Source organism: Halichoeres trimaculatus, unplaced genomic scaffold (assembly GCF_033239565.1).
Source record: "Halichoeres trimaculatus isolate MK-OKI-2021-1 unplaced genomic scaffold, fHalTri1.1 fHalTri1_scaffold_4, whole genome shotgun sequence".
NCBI classification, from domain to species: domain Eukaryota; kingdom Metazoa; phylum Chordata; class Actinopteri; order Labriformes; family Labridae; genus Halichoeres; species Halichoeres trimaculatus.
In genome coordinates this window covers 22,414,657-22,430,159 of record NW_027437182.1, presented here as the reverse complement: position 1 = coordinate 22,430,159, position 15,503 = coordinate 22,414,657, and the positions used below count along the sequence as shown (strand labels likewise).

The following is a 15,503-nucleotide window of genomic DNA, read 5'->3' as shown; positions in this document are numbered from 1 at the left end:
TAACCAAGAATTAGGTAAGACATTCATAACAGAAAACATGATCAATACTTTTTAGTGCAGTTTTAATCCAAACATCTTGCTTGAGATCTTGATATATATTCTGTTTATTTCAAGTGCAAACTTCATTACACCCCTTTAAAACCTACATAACCCCAAAGATTTGCTTGCATTTTGGTAACAGAAGAAGTGCTAGCAGAGCTGCAGAGAGTGTGGATCTCTATAATACACTTAACTGTCTTACAGTTCAGACTTTGATTATCCCACCCTGGATATTTTTGAGGACATCAGTTGACTTAGATATTCTTATACAATTAAAAGAAAATAATATGCCAACATCAAGGGGAAGAAGTGAAAATTGAAGTTAAAAAGTTGTATTTACAGATGACTCAAAAGACCTTGGGACAGGTAGAACAGTAGCATAGAGTTACAAATAAGAGTTATAAATAAGACATCACAGATAAACTTAAAGTTTTCATTGTAGCCTGACAATGAACTGATGAAAAAGCAACAAAAAAACTTACATGTTTATTGCAAAAATACTTTTATTCTTATGATTGTTTTTTTAATTAACATTTCTCATATCAATTAATAAATATATTATTCAAGTAATTCATTAATCTATTCATTTCTGTCAGTTATCCAATAGTAAGGTAAGTATGTAAACCCTTAGAATTACCTGGATATCTGCATCAATTGGCCATAAATATAGTAACATAATATATAATTAGCTTCTCTTTTTATCGATTGTTGGGATTCTGATGACGATCGGGACACTTTAGGGGCCAATCTCAGAAGGAATTAAAGTTACTCAAAGGGTTTACATACTTCTGTTTGCGACTGGTTCTGTCATTTTATTGCTGCACGCTAGGTGGCGGTAATGCGCCTTCGAGCTGGTTGTCAACCTCCATCAAATCAACAACAACAAGAAGCAGCGGAAAGCAGAAGAAGAAGAAGAAGAAGCAGTCCGGTGGTGTGCCCTTGTGAAGCTAAAATGGGGTACTGGGACTTAAAGGAAGGCACGGACTGTGTTGAAAAAACATGGATCACCACCAAACTTGGCACAGCTTTAGGTGAGTATTAGCAGCGTCAGAAACCACAGATCGTGATATTCACCTGTGTTGATTTATGATGCTTAAGGTTTCACTAATGGTTGAAGTTAGCATGCTAGCACAGGGTTGACAACGCAGCGACCTGACTGCAGGTCACAGCGCACTAAAAGCTTGATAGGTGGATCTGTTTATGTTGTATTGTCCTGAGTTGACGAAGGATGTGTTTTGTGTGTGCTCAAGGGCACAACAGCATTTTTGTGCTGCTGACAGATCTTGAAACGACGCTTAACTTGCAGCTTCCCAGTCGGCTTAAAGGGGAAGGTTTAAGAAACCAGGTTCCAGTGTTATCACCTCACTGGTTCCTACGCTGACCCATCCCAGAAAAGTTAATACAACGTATCAACCAAATCTGATCTTTATGTAAATTATACAGTTAAAGACAAAAATGATGGAGGCCTGCAAGTTATTGTCTTTGACTGCCTTAACGGAACATTAAAGATATACCAATAAACTCCTGGATCGATCATCACCTCCTCCTTGTACTATAAGCCATTCATGTATTTTACAGAGTTGGAGGCTTGAGGTTTCTGCTTGCAGCAGACTACATTACTGATAAATTACCCATTGTAATCCTTCAAAAACAAACACAAATACTACTATACTATACTATACTATACTATACTATACTATACTATACTACACTACACTACACCACATAACACCATTCTGTGGGAAAGTTGGTATATTTCACTCAAGATCAAATCTCCATTTTATGCAGGCTGGCAGGAGAGCAATATATGGTTTAAAGGTGACTTAATGGATGGAATAGAATGAATCTGTATTGTCCGAAGTCAATATAACAAACAGAAAGAACAGCACAGTCATAATTAAAAAAAAATAATAATAATAATATCATGTCTTGGGTTGGATAACATCAGTCATTTTATGAGGTTTAGGATGTCAACCACATTCAGGATGAAGGATTTCTTAAACACATTATTTTTTAGAGGGTCTCTAATGTCTCTCTGAGCCCAGAGGCTCAAACTGATAAAACGGAAGACAGGAACCATCCTCTCCTTCCTGTCAAGGAGCTGAGACAGGGGATTTTGAGGTTTGCCTACTATTTTACCTGCCATTGATACAATCCTAAAAAGTTAACTCCTGCAGTTTATGTGGCTGTACCAGGCTTGATGATGGAGGGTTAAGACACACTCAGCAATAAATTTATTTTGTAGTTTTAAAATTAACTGACAGACACCACAGTCTCTAATGGTAATCTTATGAATTATAAAAAATTCTGGGACAAATTTAGTTTCAAACCCCCAGAGTCAGATTTCATTAAACTCCTCAAGCACTTACCCGACATTGTTTTCCTAACATAAAATATAATAGACTGAAGAATAACACCAAAACTTGATTACATTTCTTAGAAAATGTATGACAAAGACATGCCTTTGAAATTAAATACTCATAAACAGACATGAGGGATTTTGCAGTTTTCAAGTTTTCCTGAAAAAGTGGGTTTAAATCCAATTATATCCTTCATCTGACATTAACCTTCTTATGTGTGGTTTCAGGCCTGGTGGCATCAGCCTATCACATCGCAGCATTCCGGCCGGATTCAGCAATGGAAGGGCTACAGAGAGCCACAAACACAACAGTTACTCTGGGTAAATATACATTCTGTCAATCAGATTTATAAAATTAAGAGCTCTTTGGTACTATGTCACATGTGCGATCATTTTCTTGAAAACCAAACTGCTTGAAAGTACGATGAAAAAACATTTTGCAGAACAAGTTACGTTAACTGTGGGAAACTGAAAATTTCCAGGCACTTTTTTTCAGCAAATCTTTCAATTTACCTGTGTTGATTGTAACTAAAGAGAAAAACTGTCTCTGAAAATAACGTGTATTAAGTATCATGTGTTAACATAGTTCAGACACGCATTGATGATCCCTTTATCAGCTGTCATTCATAATGTCACTTGTTATGTTATTAGTTCCTGAACTAGTCAGACAAATGATCATATAACTTACATGATACCGTACGAGGAAAGCAGAGAGAGGTCTCGATGATGTGTTTACGTGTATGGAGCATGGTTAGATGTAAAAATAAAAATAATAATAATAATAATGATACTGAATTTATATAGCACTTTTCAATACAATAACAAAGCGCTTCACATTGAACAGTGAAAACAGGTGAAAATGAACAGCAGACAGTAAAAACCAATAAAAACAAATAAGACAAGCAGCCAAGCAATAAAATAAATCAATAGAAGCAAAACAAATAAAATCAAGATAAAATAAGATTAAGGATTAGAGGTTGTTTTTTTTTTTGTTTTTTTTTTGTTTTTTTTGTAAAAATAGGTCTTCAATAGTGAAATAAAACAAGGGACTAGGTGTGCATGTGGGAGGTACCTGTTCTTCCACAATAAGAAATGAAATCAACAGAATTGCCATAAGAGCTTTCATGTTATGATGTGTTTGTATTTCTCCTGTAACAGCCACCATGGGAGCAATCTTTGGCATGACGACATGTCTCACAGCTCAGATTCGTGAGACCCCAGATGACCCACTGAATTACTTTGTTGGGGGCTGCGCCTCTGGGATCTTCCTGGGTGCTAAAAGTAAGTATCACTGCAGACTGAGGTGGCACAATGAGGGCACTGAATAAGGAAGGGGGTCTGGTGCTTGGGTGTGTGGGAGTGTGCACACAAATACACAGTTTATTAGCATTTACTGTCTTTGGCTGCCTATCTGTACAGTGTGGTACAGAATTTAAATTTGTGTCTATAATTTTAATATAAAAATGTATTAAAACAAATATGCATTGGACAGTCAAATAAAGTAAAGGATTGTTTTAAGCCTAGCAATAAGAGAAGAAAAACCTTAGCAAAACAGGAAATTTGCATTATTAAAACAGAAATGGTGATCACATATATAATTGATATTAATTATTCTTTATTACATTACTCAATTTAATGCTAGAATAATTGATTTAAGACTCGATATCCTCATCGTCCTCTCAAGTTTGGATTCATAAGAAGTCCTGAATCATTGAAACTGGGGTCAGTCTATACCAAATGTTTACATCAGAAAACACTTGGGAATATCTTCTAAGACATTTGAATTCTTTGTGTTGGATTTATTAATTGCAAACAGCTGAGCCTTTGTGAATGTTGCGTATAAAGCAATTTTGCAAAGAGAATTGAACATTTTTTCCCCCCATATGTTTCCCCCACGACATGGAAATGACTAAATATTTACTGAGCTTGCCTGATTGAGTTCACCTTCTGTTTGTTTCCACTTCCAGCCCACAGTGCTATGACTGGTACATCAGCGTGTCTGTGTCTGGGCGCACTGGGCTTACTCACCAAAGTGGGCAAGATGGAGGGCTGGAAGCTAGCTGGACCACCCAAGCTATGAGTGGAAGATGCTGTAAGATTGACTGTTAAGATGTAATGTATGAAAAAAATATTTACTTTAATAAAGTTCTTGTGAAAATTTCATGGTGATTGCTTCAGTTCTTTGATTAATCTCAGTTTACTGTTGGTCGTTGAAGTTTACCATGTCCATACAACTCCACATCACTGAGACACAGAGGAGGTCTAAACCATTTCCTAATGTGTGAATTAAAAACCTTTGAAATTGAATACTGATAAACTGACATTGGCTATATCATTTTTTTAAAGACATTTGAAAAGATAACATCACAAAAGATCAGACCCTTCCCCAAAAAGGCGGGCCTCATGAGAATCTCCATGTAGTGTGCCTCTCTCCTCCTAAGTACATAATTTTTCTTTCTCATACATGCTTAGAATGAGGTGTTCTTAGACTTATAACCATGTTTATTTGTGTTATTTAGTTTTCAAAATATGTCTGATAATCTAGCTCTCATTATTTTATAATGTCCCATAATTAAAGTGTATATTAACTATAGTCACCCTGGATCACTCACAATATGTGCTCCACCCCCTGATAAAAAAATACTTTAAGTGGAAAGTGAAACAGATTTCATCTTCATCCCAGACTTCCAGTTAATGGTATGATAACTTGTTGCTATGGCTTGGTAAGGGAGGTCCACAGTATAAGGAAGCTAACCAAGCTAAGACCATGAAGTTTGAACTTTTCAATTACGAACAGATTAATAATTAAGCTTCAGGTTAACTACAAACAGGATAAGTTGACCCGTTTTCACAAGTGTTAAGTTGCAGAAGAGGGAAGAGGGACGTAGTAAATAAGAAATCACCTGAGATCTGAGAGAGGACTGGAGTCAACATGTCTGCCACTTTCACCACAGGTCTGAACCCACTTCATTTCTTCTCACAGGCTCTTTGTGAATCTGTTTTTTGGGTAAAATGAACACTTTCATGTGTATGTTTCAGGCAGATTTTTTCCTCTAAAGTCTGTAGGTAGAAACACAGGAGAATGAAGACTGTGAGCCCTGATGACTGTTAAAACAGCTCATGAAGTTGTGTCTATTTGTGTTGTGTTTTCACAGCAACAGAGGAATAATCATTCAACTTAAACTCAGCATGACAAAACTCTGCTGGGAAGAACCTTTGGCCAAAGCTGTACTAGGAGGAAGCCTTTAACGAATATTAATATTTGTTCCCTTTTGCTGAAGGCTGTTTATGTAAATAACAGGACACTGAAGATTCAGCTCACACAAGTCAGAAATAAATGTTTACATTGAAGAAGGCTGAATAACCACCATCTGCTTGTATTTGAAAAGGAGTGATTTGTAAAAAGTCATTTTGTCAGGGTGAAAATGGAAAGCAACATGTGGTCAAAGCAGCAGAGTTAGCAGGTTTAAAGAGCTTCACTGCGATGCCCTGTGTGAGGTTTGGCAGTGGGATATTTTCTGGGAGGGGTTAAATGGTCAGTTTGTGGATGTGGGTCACCACAAGCTGATAGGAAACTCTGCGCGTTATCAACTACTTTTGGTTCAGGTTACTGCCCTGTCAGGTTGAACACCTGCAGCCTTGAATAGTCTCATTATATGTCTCTGAAGCAGAGGGTGGTGACAGACATGAACCAAACGGTAAAAGCAGCTGCAATAAGAGATCTGCATACCGGACATACATTTTAACTGCTAAACCAGCAGGGTCCTGTGTTTGAACAAATTAAAATTATGCCCACAGAAAGAAATGAAATAAAACATAAATGAAAAATCAAGTTTTAAAAAAACATTTAATACAGTATCCCAATTGGGTTGCAGTTCTCTAGGCATGTAAACAAGGAAATACATTCCTAGTCCTGATACTTAATTAGCTTTCTCGACAAGTCAACAACTCACATCAGCTTTGACCCTCTGGTGCATAGTGGTCACCGCAGTGGGCGACTATCTAAAAGTCATATTCTCTTAATTTCTTTCAAAAATCTGATATTTTTTCTGGAAGTTACAGGCAAGAATCAGGGGGTTAATAACAAGAACTATTAATAAAACATTGTAAGTTAAAAATTGAAAATATATCAAAAAATTTTGCAAAGCATGAAAAGAAACATGATTCATGGAATTACCAAAGAAAACAATTTAATTCATTTTTTTCATGAAGTTTATAATGTTTTGTGTTGAATGCTCTTGGGCATGCAATCCATTGAAGTGGACATATCTGTAACTTTATATATATATAAAAAAATCAATTATTATTATTATTTTTAATTACAAAAAGGTTTCATACCCTAAGAAAATGAAAAACACTAAAGGGAAAATGGACTCAGGCTTTCATAATTCAAGCATCAGAGGGTTAAAAGTCTTTCTACCCAGGAAATCTTGATCAGCTTTAAAAATATAGAAAACTAAACCATACTTTTCATCAGAGTCAGAATCAAGCATGTAAGCTGTTGTAACAAAGGCAGTATCCTGATCACTATTTGTCGCTCATCTTTATTGAAAGTTTAGTTTAGTTTAGTCACCAAATTAATTTTTATCATCTTGTTATTTGTGTTGTTGAGAGACAGTTTGTGGTTGTTTTTCAAAGATGTTGTACTTAAACTGTTGGTGTTTTTGTAAAAAGACAAAAAGGAGGAGGAGTGATGTTGTACCCTTAACTCTGTATGCAGGCAGCAGCAGCAGCTCCCCTGTGTTCACTACAGCAGCTCCTCCCAACACCAGAGTGGATGTTGCTGACATCATTGTGATTGTCGTCTACTTTGTCTTTGTCATGGTGGTTGGGATCTGGGTAAGATGTGAAGTGGAATGAAGTCAAACTAAATACGACAGAAGCTCAGATAAAATGTGCCACTCTCTGGTTGGAAAGGTAACCAACAAGAGGATGAGTGTTGATAATCACTGCACCACCATGCAGCCCCTTAGCTTTGGCTTACACATAAAGGTTCATACATACAAAGCTGAAGAAATACTCTGAACTGTGTGGGTCAAATGATCTACATTCACCAGTAATACAACTCTAAAGCTTTGAAAAATGAAAAATTGTAAAACTGCTCACCTGACAGTTTTGTTTATTGTCATACTTGTCACATTTATTTGTTTTGAGACGATTCTATGACAAGTCAAGTCAAAAGGAGCTACGAGCCAAGTCCCTTATTTGAAACAGCTGAAGAAATGAAACATATGATAACATTGCCATTACTGCAGATGGAAACAATCTAAAGCATGCCCTGACATTTTGCATCGATTATGCTTTAATTAACAATTCTTATCTGAAGTGAAATAAAAAAATTATTCAAGTGATAATCTTCCGGGAACTTTTGTTAACATTGTTCTGACCCAAGATGTGTGTGTGTGAACGTGACACAATAGTTGACTTCTTGGGGTCGTAAATTTGACTGTTTAGCTCATTTAATTGCAAAATTTAAACAAGTATCCAGGGCTGCACACCATATGTATTTTTGTTTCAAATGTTTTTCTGACTGAGTCTTACTCTGTCTGTCTCCTCCAGTCTGCAGTAAGAGCCAATCGTAACACCGTGGGTGGTTACTTCTTAGCTGGCCGTTCAATGACTTGGTGGCCAGTAAGTAAACTGATCTGAATGATGAAATCTTTAAGCCCCACCTGTACAGCTCTCTGCTACAAGACTTTTAGCATGCTCTACTCTTTTGTCTTTCTGCTCCAGTTTTGTACACATGTGGTTGTTCACGTTGGTTTTATTTTGTTTATGTTACATTATGGCATTGTTAGTGACCTTTTTGTCTGTATATCTTGTGTCAGGATTTTTCTTTAAAATAATATTTTCTTAAATTCAACCTAATCAGTAAAAACAATGAAGACAAAGACATGTTGTTAAATGAAATAAAGCAGCTTTACTTATATTTCTGTCTGTATTTGTTCACAGATTGGAGCCTCTCTGATGTCCAGTAACGTTGGCAGTGGTTTATTTATCGGCCTGGCAGGAACAGGAGCAGCTGGAGGCATCGCTGTCGGGGGATTTGAGTGGAATGTAAGAAACAGGAAATGAAAGTCTTTGAAAATTATTTTATGTTTGAGACTTAAACCATGTTTTTTTCTTTAAATAACTCATCCTTTTGAAAGATTTCCAATAATCTCCATCAAGTTTCTTTGAATCAGAGGGTTATACCATTTCTTTAAGACTTGTTTTTTAAAAGGAGGAGTTATCTTACGTTTTCTCTCTTAAATAGGAGTATGTGAATAAAATCACAGAATGACCTCAGTGTATCATGAGACATGAAGGAAACAGATAAGAGACTTTTAATCTCAACAAGTCTCTTCCTGGTTAGATACAAAAACATAAATAAAATAATAATAGAGATAGAGTCATCCATGATCCTCTCAGCTGAAGGCGGGGGATAAAAATGACAAAACTTCTGAGCAGAGGAACCATTGAGTGTGAAAGTCAGAGACATGGTTTGGAAATCCTGGAGAGCTACAGTTTTTCTTACTCTTTGTTCACAGTGATGTTTAAAAGAAGAAAACAACAACACGATATATGATGATGTATTGCTATGAGTTTGTGTGTTTTTGAAGGCAGCATGGGTCCTTGTGGCTCTCGGATGGATCTTTATCCCTGTCTACATAGCTGCTGGTGTTGTCACCATGCCTGAGTACCTGGCCAAACGCTTTGGGGGCCAGAGGATACGCATCTACATGTCTGTTCTGTCCCTCATCCTCTACATCTTCACAAAAATATCAGTAAGGCAACATTTGACCTGTTCTTCTTCAACCAACAATTACTTCAATTACTTATGACTGAGATGTGGTCCACAGGTAAAACATTTATGTGTGTGTGTGTGTGTGTGTGTGTGTGTGTGTGTGTGTGTGTGTGTGTGTGTGTGTGTGTGTGTGTGTGTGTGTGTGTGTGTGTGTGTGTGAACTCAGACAGATATTTTTTCAGGAGCTCTGTTTATCCAGATCTCTTTGGGCTGGGATCTCTATTTATCAACTGCTATACTGCTGGTTGTCACTGCTATTTACACTGTGGCAGGTAACACACACACACACACACACACACACACACACACACACACACACACACACACACACACACACACACACACACACACACACACACATGCAATGAACACACATTTGCTTGTGTCATGGTCAACATGGCCAAAGTTATGATTTTGGGAGTTAGTCTGTCTTTCTGTTTGCTTGTCTGTCTGTAACAACATAACTCAAAAGTAACAAACAGATCTTGATGAAATTTTCAGGAAATGTTCAACGTGTGATAAGGAAGAAGTGATTAAATTTTGGAGGTGATCTGGATCATCATCTGGATCCAGGATTTTTTAAAGGATTTTTTATCATTGTGAGATAGGGCCATTTTCACCATGTGTGTATATAACTACATGATAAATGGTCAGATTGCTTTGCAAAACAATACAAGACAAGGTCACCATAATTTCTGAAAGATGTAAAAGTATAATCCAGATCCTGGCAATATTCTGGATACTAAGATTTGGAATATGGAACACGTACTGGGTCATAGTTTTCAACACTGTCAGGTAACAAATTATTCTACAAACCTGCAACTAACACCAAATTGTAGCAGACAGTCTGCTGAAAGGGAGCATAACATTAAAGTAGGACTAAAGTGTTTCTTGAGAATCACAATATGCTTGGCGGAGGTCTGAGCTCTCTGAGTGCTTTTTTTAGTTTAAACTGTAAAGTTATGTTTTTCCTTTCTTATCTGGCTGATATATTGAACAACCTGAGGCTTCAGAGTCCACTTACATCAACCTAAGGCTTTAATGTTATCATCCCTGCTTATCATTTAATTAGTGGCAACTATACAACTTCCTCCTTCCTTAGTTTGGTGGAGAAAGGGACAATTAAGTGGAGACCATTTTTATTCATGTATCTTTATATGTATCTATATCTATATCTGTATCTGTATATGTTTATGTATCAGTGGAACATCTTAAGTATATAATCACAAAAAAGCTCCTTCATTAACTTGACCTAAAGCTTTAACCCTTGGCTGAGGGTCTCATTTAATCTCTCTGGTATCTCCAGTAAGTCTAGGATCCTTTTGTCCATGTCAAAGTTGTGGTCACCATGTAAACCATGTAAGCCCTGATTGGCAGGAGGCATAGGCCAGTCTCTCCATGTCTCACAAATAGGCTACCATTAATTTCAAAGCTTCCAGTCACTCCAGTTACCCTGGCATAATACTCAGCTCTAACCAGCTCGAACCTCTGTTCGTTTGTCTAGGTTCTACCAGGTTACGCCACAAAGACAGGATTCAGCTGAATTATAGCCATTGTGGATTATAAACACACAGATTCAGACAGATGTCTAAATCAAGTACTGTTTGAAATCTAAAGGGAAAAAAGTCCTGTAAAATTTAACAACTTTTTTTTTTTTTAACATTTGGACTCTGTTTACTCTGTGGGCAGGTGGTTTGGCAGCAGTAATTTACACTGATGCTCTCCAGACTGTGATCATGGTTGGGGGATCCTTTGCGTTGATGTTTATTGGTAAGATGTGAAACCACACACACACACACACACACACACACACACACACACACACACACACACACACACACACACACACACACACACACACACACACACACACACACACACACACACACACGCCTCGATATGACACACTTTGGTCACCTTAAAGCCTCTGTGAAGGATTTTTAAGTTGTTGTGAAAGGGACTGAAGTTCACATTTGCCAACATGTGTTTGTAATGATGAGTGCAGCACACAGCTTAACCAACAGATAGCATGTATAGGTTTATGTGAATCTAATTCAGAAAGTGTGTGTATGTGTCTGTGTCTTTGTTTCTGTGTTTTGTCTGTAAATGTATGTTTTGTGCTTTTATTCAGCGTTTGCCAGAGTTGGCTGGTATGAAGGCCTTGTTGACCGTTACATGTCAGCTATTCCCTCAGTGACTGTAGTCAACACCTCCTGCCACCTACCTCGTAGCGATGCCTTCAACTTGTTCAGAGACCCCATTTCAGGGGATTTACCGTGGCCAGGTCTGGTGTTCGGGCTAACTGTTTTGGCTACTTGGGTCTGGTGCACTGATCAGGTGACTTTACATGCTACATGTGTCTGAACTTATAAAACTTCTGTTCTGTTTTCATGTTTTAATGGTTTTCAGAAAGACTTTTCCTGATGAAACACTTCTTTTTTCATTTACTGTGTGCAGGTTATAGTCCAGAGGTCCCTGTCAGCCAAGTCTTTATCTCATGCTAAAGGAGGCAGTGTGATGGGTGCCTACCTCAAACTGCTGCCCATGTTCTTCATCGTCATGCCGGGCATGATCAGCCGAGCTCTTTTTCCTGGTCAGTCTGTAAATCATTTTATGTTTGACTGTGTTTTCTCCTGAAACAACATAAGAAACTGTTTTCATATAAGTTCACAACATTTTGGTTAAATGTTTCTTTTTCTTTTACCAACTATGTTTTTTTTTGCCTTTATCTTTTCATTCCTCTGTGTAGACGAGGTGGGGTGTGTGGATCCAGAGGTGTGTAAAAGTGTTTGTGGAGCTTCAGTTGGTTGCTCTAACATTGCCTACCCTAAACTGGTGGTGGAGCTAATGCCAGTTGGTAAGTTTCAGACTAGGGTGTACACATGTACACAGTGGTGAGACTGAGTATTCATCTTTACAGTTACAGTTTTTTATTTATCATTGTCTAATTATTCTGTTTTCTATTAATGGTTATTTGTGCCTGTTCTTAGGTGTTTTTGTTGTGGTTTATTTATAAATAATACTTTGTACTTTGTACTTTTTCCCTACTCTAAAACAGACTATTACAATAGTTATCATTACTAGTAGAATTGGATGTAGCAGTAGTATATTATGAGGCCATTAGTGACATTAATCAGGAACACCATCTCACATACACATAAGAAACTTAAATCAGCTGTGCATGTGAATGAATTGGTATACACGTTACATATGTGTATGTGAGAGGGCATTTCCAAATTTTGTCCCTAATGGCCCCTCATAGAACCCAAATTAATAAATTAAACACCAGATATTTTAGAATGATTAATATCATTTAGAGATGTGTTACCCATTTAAAAACTCTTTCTGTGCAGGTCTGCGTGGTTTGATGCTAGCAGTGATGTTAGCAGCTCTGATGTCATCACTGACCTCCATCTTTAACAGCAGCTCAACTCTTTTTACTCTGGACCTGTACCAAAAAGCCAGACCTAAAGCTTCAGAGAGAGAGCTCATGATTGTAGGAAGGTAAGGATGTTAAGTTTGATTGTTAAATACCAACAAGCCAGTATGGTGGTTTGAAATTGTACATATAAGTCTGCAGCTACAGATCTGTCAAAATTCTGAATAAATGAATGAATAAAAAAGAAATTAAATGATTGCTAAGACAAATTATTTCTGTGTCATATCTTTTTTTTTAATTATCTCTTAATGCTATTACAGGGTTGTTTCTAGTGTTTCGTGTAATGTTGTGTTTCTAACAGGGTGTTTATCCTGGTTTTGGTGTGTGTAAGTCTGTTGTGGATTCCAATCATCCAAACAGCCAACAGTGGACAGCTCTTTGATTATATCCAGTCAGTGACCAGCTTTCTAGCTCCACCCATCACAGCAGTGTTCCTCATGGCTATCTTTTGGCCAAGAGCTAACGAGCAGGTAGATATCACCCACACACACACACCAAACTTACCATGACACACACTTTGGGTTACTTTAAAGCCAGCGTGAGAGATTTTTAACTTGTTTTTCTGTTGTGAAAGAGACTGAAAATCAATACTAACGCCTCTTTAGGACGAACAAATGAAACCCATTAGCATCAGGATTAGCAGTTTCTTAACCAGAGCAGGCCCAAGCCTCCATGGGGCCCAGGCAAAGTTTGATTTGGGGCCCTCTTTTTCTGCCAGCAAACAAGGTGACGTTTTGACAAATGTTTCCCATCAAATTTTTATAAAAACTTTGTTTTAAAGCTGAAATAAGCTAAAATACATGAGGCCAACCCCTGAGAATCAACTCAAAGTTAAGCTCAGTATTACATAAATACAATTAGGTTAGCATGAATCAAACCGGACAACTGACTGCGGACTGAAGAAACTGTCTTTACATTCTCAGCAGCAAGGCTTACATTGACTTGACAACTAATAAAAGTGGAATGAGAGTTTTTCACGAACTGAAAAATGTTTATTTGAATCTGTATGTGTGCACGTGTGTGTATCATCTCAGGGTGCTTTCTGGGGTTTGATGACTGGCCTAGTGGTTGGGCTCATTCGCATGGTCATGGAGTTCTCCTACCGTGCCCCCTCCTGTGGTCAGAAAGATTCACGTCCTGCCATCCTAGCTGATGTCCACTACCTGTACTTTGCCCTGATCCTGTTGGCTCTCACTTGCATCATCATTGCTGTCATTAGCTTGATGACTTCTCCAATACCTAAAGAAAATGTAAGTGCACACCATAAGATATATGCTTTATTTATTTTCTCATGCTGAAACAGAAACACAGAGTTCCCGACTAAAATGCTGTCACAAACACGAGCAGAGCAGAGCAGAGTCTGACAGGGGCTTTGTCGTTAGGTTGAATTGTCATACATCATTTTCAAAATCCTAAAGAATCAGATCAATCACAGAATTTCGTGAGTTTTTAAGTCTATGTTTAGAATTCTGTTATTTCAAGACTAATTTGAAGTCTGTATTAATGATGCAAAGTAATAACTATGCAAAACAATGTCTTGATTAAGGAATCGAATGAATGCAATGAAATGTAATCAGTGATACTGACTCTCTAATAGATTAATCAAAAGACTGCTTCACTGCGTCATTAGTGTGATCTAAAACCATAACTTACAGCTTCAGTGCTTGTACTGTGAAACACACTTCAACACATCAAGAAATATTCAGGAGTACATATAAAATGTTCAATCAGTCTTTATATGCATCATTTTCAACACCATGTCTTTTATGACCAGTGACCCCCAGTTTATCCAACAGCAGATGAACTTTTTAGGAGTTTTAGTTTAGTTGCTTTCTCTGTTTCATAATTTTTTTAAAAAACCTCAACACATTTGCTGAATTTCTCTCTGCTCTGTCTAGCTTCATAGGCTGACCTGGTGGTCCAGATTTAGCCAGGAGCCACGGATTGACCTCACAGGCGCTCAGGTGGTGTCTTCTGATGCGGTGAACTCTGACTCGAGTACCGATTCTAACCGTTTGGAAAACTCCTCATGGTGGAAAAAAGCAATGCTCTGGGCCTGTGGCCTGACTGGTGGAAGCACAGGTCCTGTGTCTATGACGGCCGAGAACACTGAACTGAACTCTCTGCAGGAAGATCCGTTCTGGAGCAATGTCTGTGATCTGAATGCTGTGGTGCTACTGGCTGTCAATGTGTTTCTGTGGGGCTACTTTGCTTGATATTACATAATTTATTGAAAGTATGGATGATTTTAGACTTGTAAAAAGCCATTTAGTATTATGATGAAATGTTGAAATTAAGAGAAACGTTCAGTGGTTCAACTAATCCAACAAGAGCCAGATGGCCATGTGGACATTGTGGCCCTGAAGGTCAAAACACAATTTTGGGATGTAACAGAAAAACAACAATGATATACTATTGTTGATGCCTGCTTTGATCTGCACCTGTGGGGTCTTTGCTGCTGCTCTCCCTGCCTTGATGCTTCAATAATACAAGGGGAAAGGGAGGTGTGCTCTCCCTGTGCCTTCTCTGGATGTGAGTTTTCAGTAACATAAGTGGAAAGGCAGGGGGCTCCCAGAACAGACCCTTACTCCCATATATTACAAACTGCATGCCAATAATTTATTCTTTGACAAGGGTGGTCTTGAATGAATGAATGATAGAAATGTACTAATGTACAATTCTACTTTTTGTATGTGAGTCCTCTCTTTTGTTGCTATCACTAACTTGTTTTGGGGGCAGCTCAACACTTTGTGAACTGCAAATAATAACCTATCATTAATGTGCAGCAGTTCTTTTTTTAAACATATTTTGGTTTGACAGTGGTTGGATTGGGAAACCAGGATAGATAGACACAGAGGCATACAGGAAAGAGACCCAAG

The 15,503-nt window shown here is 37.8% G+C and overlaps 2 protein-coding genes across 2 annotated transcripts; both read left to right on the top strand.

Annotated features, from left to right (window-relative positions):
- Positions 1 to 915: 915 nt before the first annotated feature.
- ndufa11 (NADH:ubiquinone oxidoreductase subunit A11) lies at positions 916 to 4,559 on the top strand. Its single transcript, XM_074668684.1, has 4 exons — positions 916 to 1,070; positions 2,627 to 2,719; positions 3,557 to 3,679; positions 4,366 to 4,559. Exons 1-4 carry the CDS (start codon positions 992 to 994, stop codon positions 4,476 to 4,478), a joined length of 408 nt encoding a protein of 135 aa, XP_074524785.1. The 5' UTR covers positions 916 to 991; the 3' UTR covers positions 4,479 to 4,559.
- Positions 4,560 to 8,355: 3,796 nt separating this feature from the next.
- slc5a9 (solute carrier family 5 member 9) lies at positions 8,356 to 14,840 on the top strand. Its single transcript, XM_074667724.1, has 11 exons — positions 8,356 to 8,455; positions 9,001 to 9,165; positions 9,352 to 9,457; positions 10,875 to 10,955; positions 11,317 to 11,522; positions 11,643 to 11,778; positions 11,935 to 12,042; positions 12,539 to 12,689; positions 12,926 to 13,094; positions 13,659 to 13,874; positions 14,523 to 14,840. Exons 1-11 carry the CDS (start codon positions 8,366 to 8,368, stop codon positions 14,838 to 14,840), a joined length of 1,746 nt encoding a protein of 581 aa, XP_074523825.1. The 5' UTR covers positions 8,356 to 8,365.
- The last annotated feature ends 663 nt before the right edge of the window (positions 14,841 to 15,503 follow it).

What these genes read in the sequence shown, in the direction of transcription:
- ndufa11 (XM_074668684.1), top strand. Translation starts at nt 992, where the DNA reads ATGGGGTACTGGGACTTAAAGGAAGGCACGGACTGTGTTGAAAAAACA. An exon ending in CAAACTTGGCACAGCTTTAG is followed by an intron (nt 1,071 to 2,626) that starts GTGAGTATTAGC and finishes GTGTGGTTTCAG; the next exon opens with GCCTGGTGGCATCAGCCTAT. An exon ending in AAACACAACAGTTACTCTGG is followed by an intron (nt 2,720 to 3,556) that starts GTAAATATACAT and finishes CTCCTGTAACAG; the next exon opens with CCACCATGGGAGCAATCTTT.
- slc5a9 (XM_074667724.1), top strand. Translation starts at nt 8,366, where the DNA reads ATGTCCAGTAACGTTGGCAGTGGTTTATTTATCGGCCTGGCAGGAACA. An exon ending in GGGTCTGGTGCACTGATCAG is followed by an intron (nt 11,523 to 11,642) that starts GTGACTTTACAT and finishes TACTGTGTGCAG; the next exon opens with GTTATAGTCCAGAGGTCCCT. An exon ending in CTCCAATACCTAAAGAAAAT is followed by an intron (nt 13,875 to 14,522) that starts GTAAGTGCACAC and finishes TGCTCTGTCTAG; the next exon opens with CTTCATAGGCTGACCTGGTG.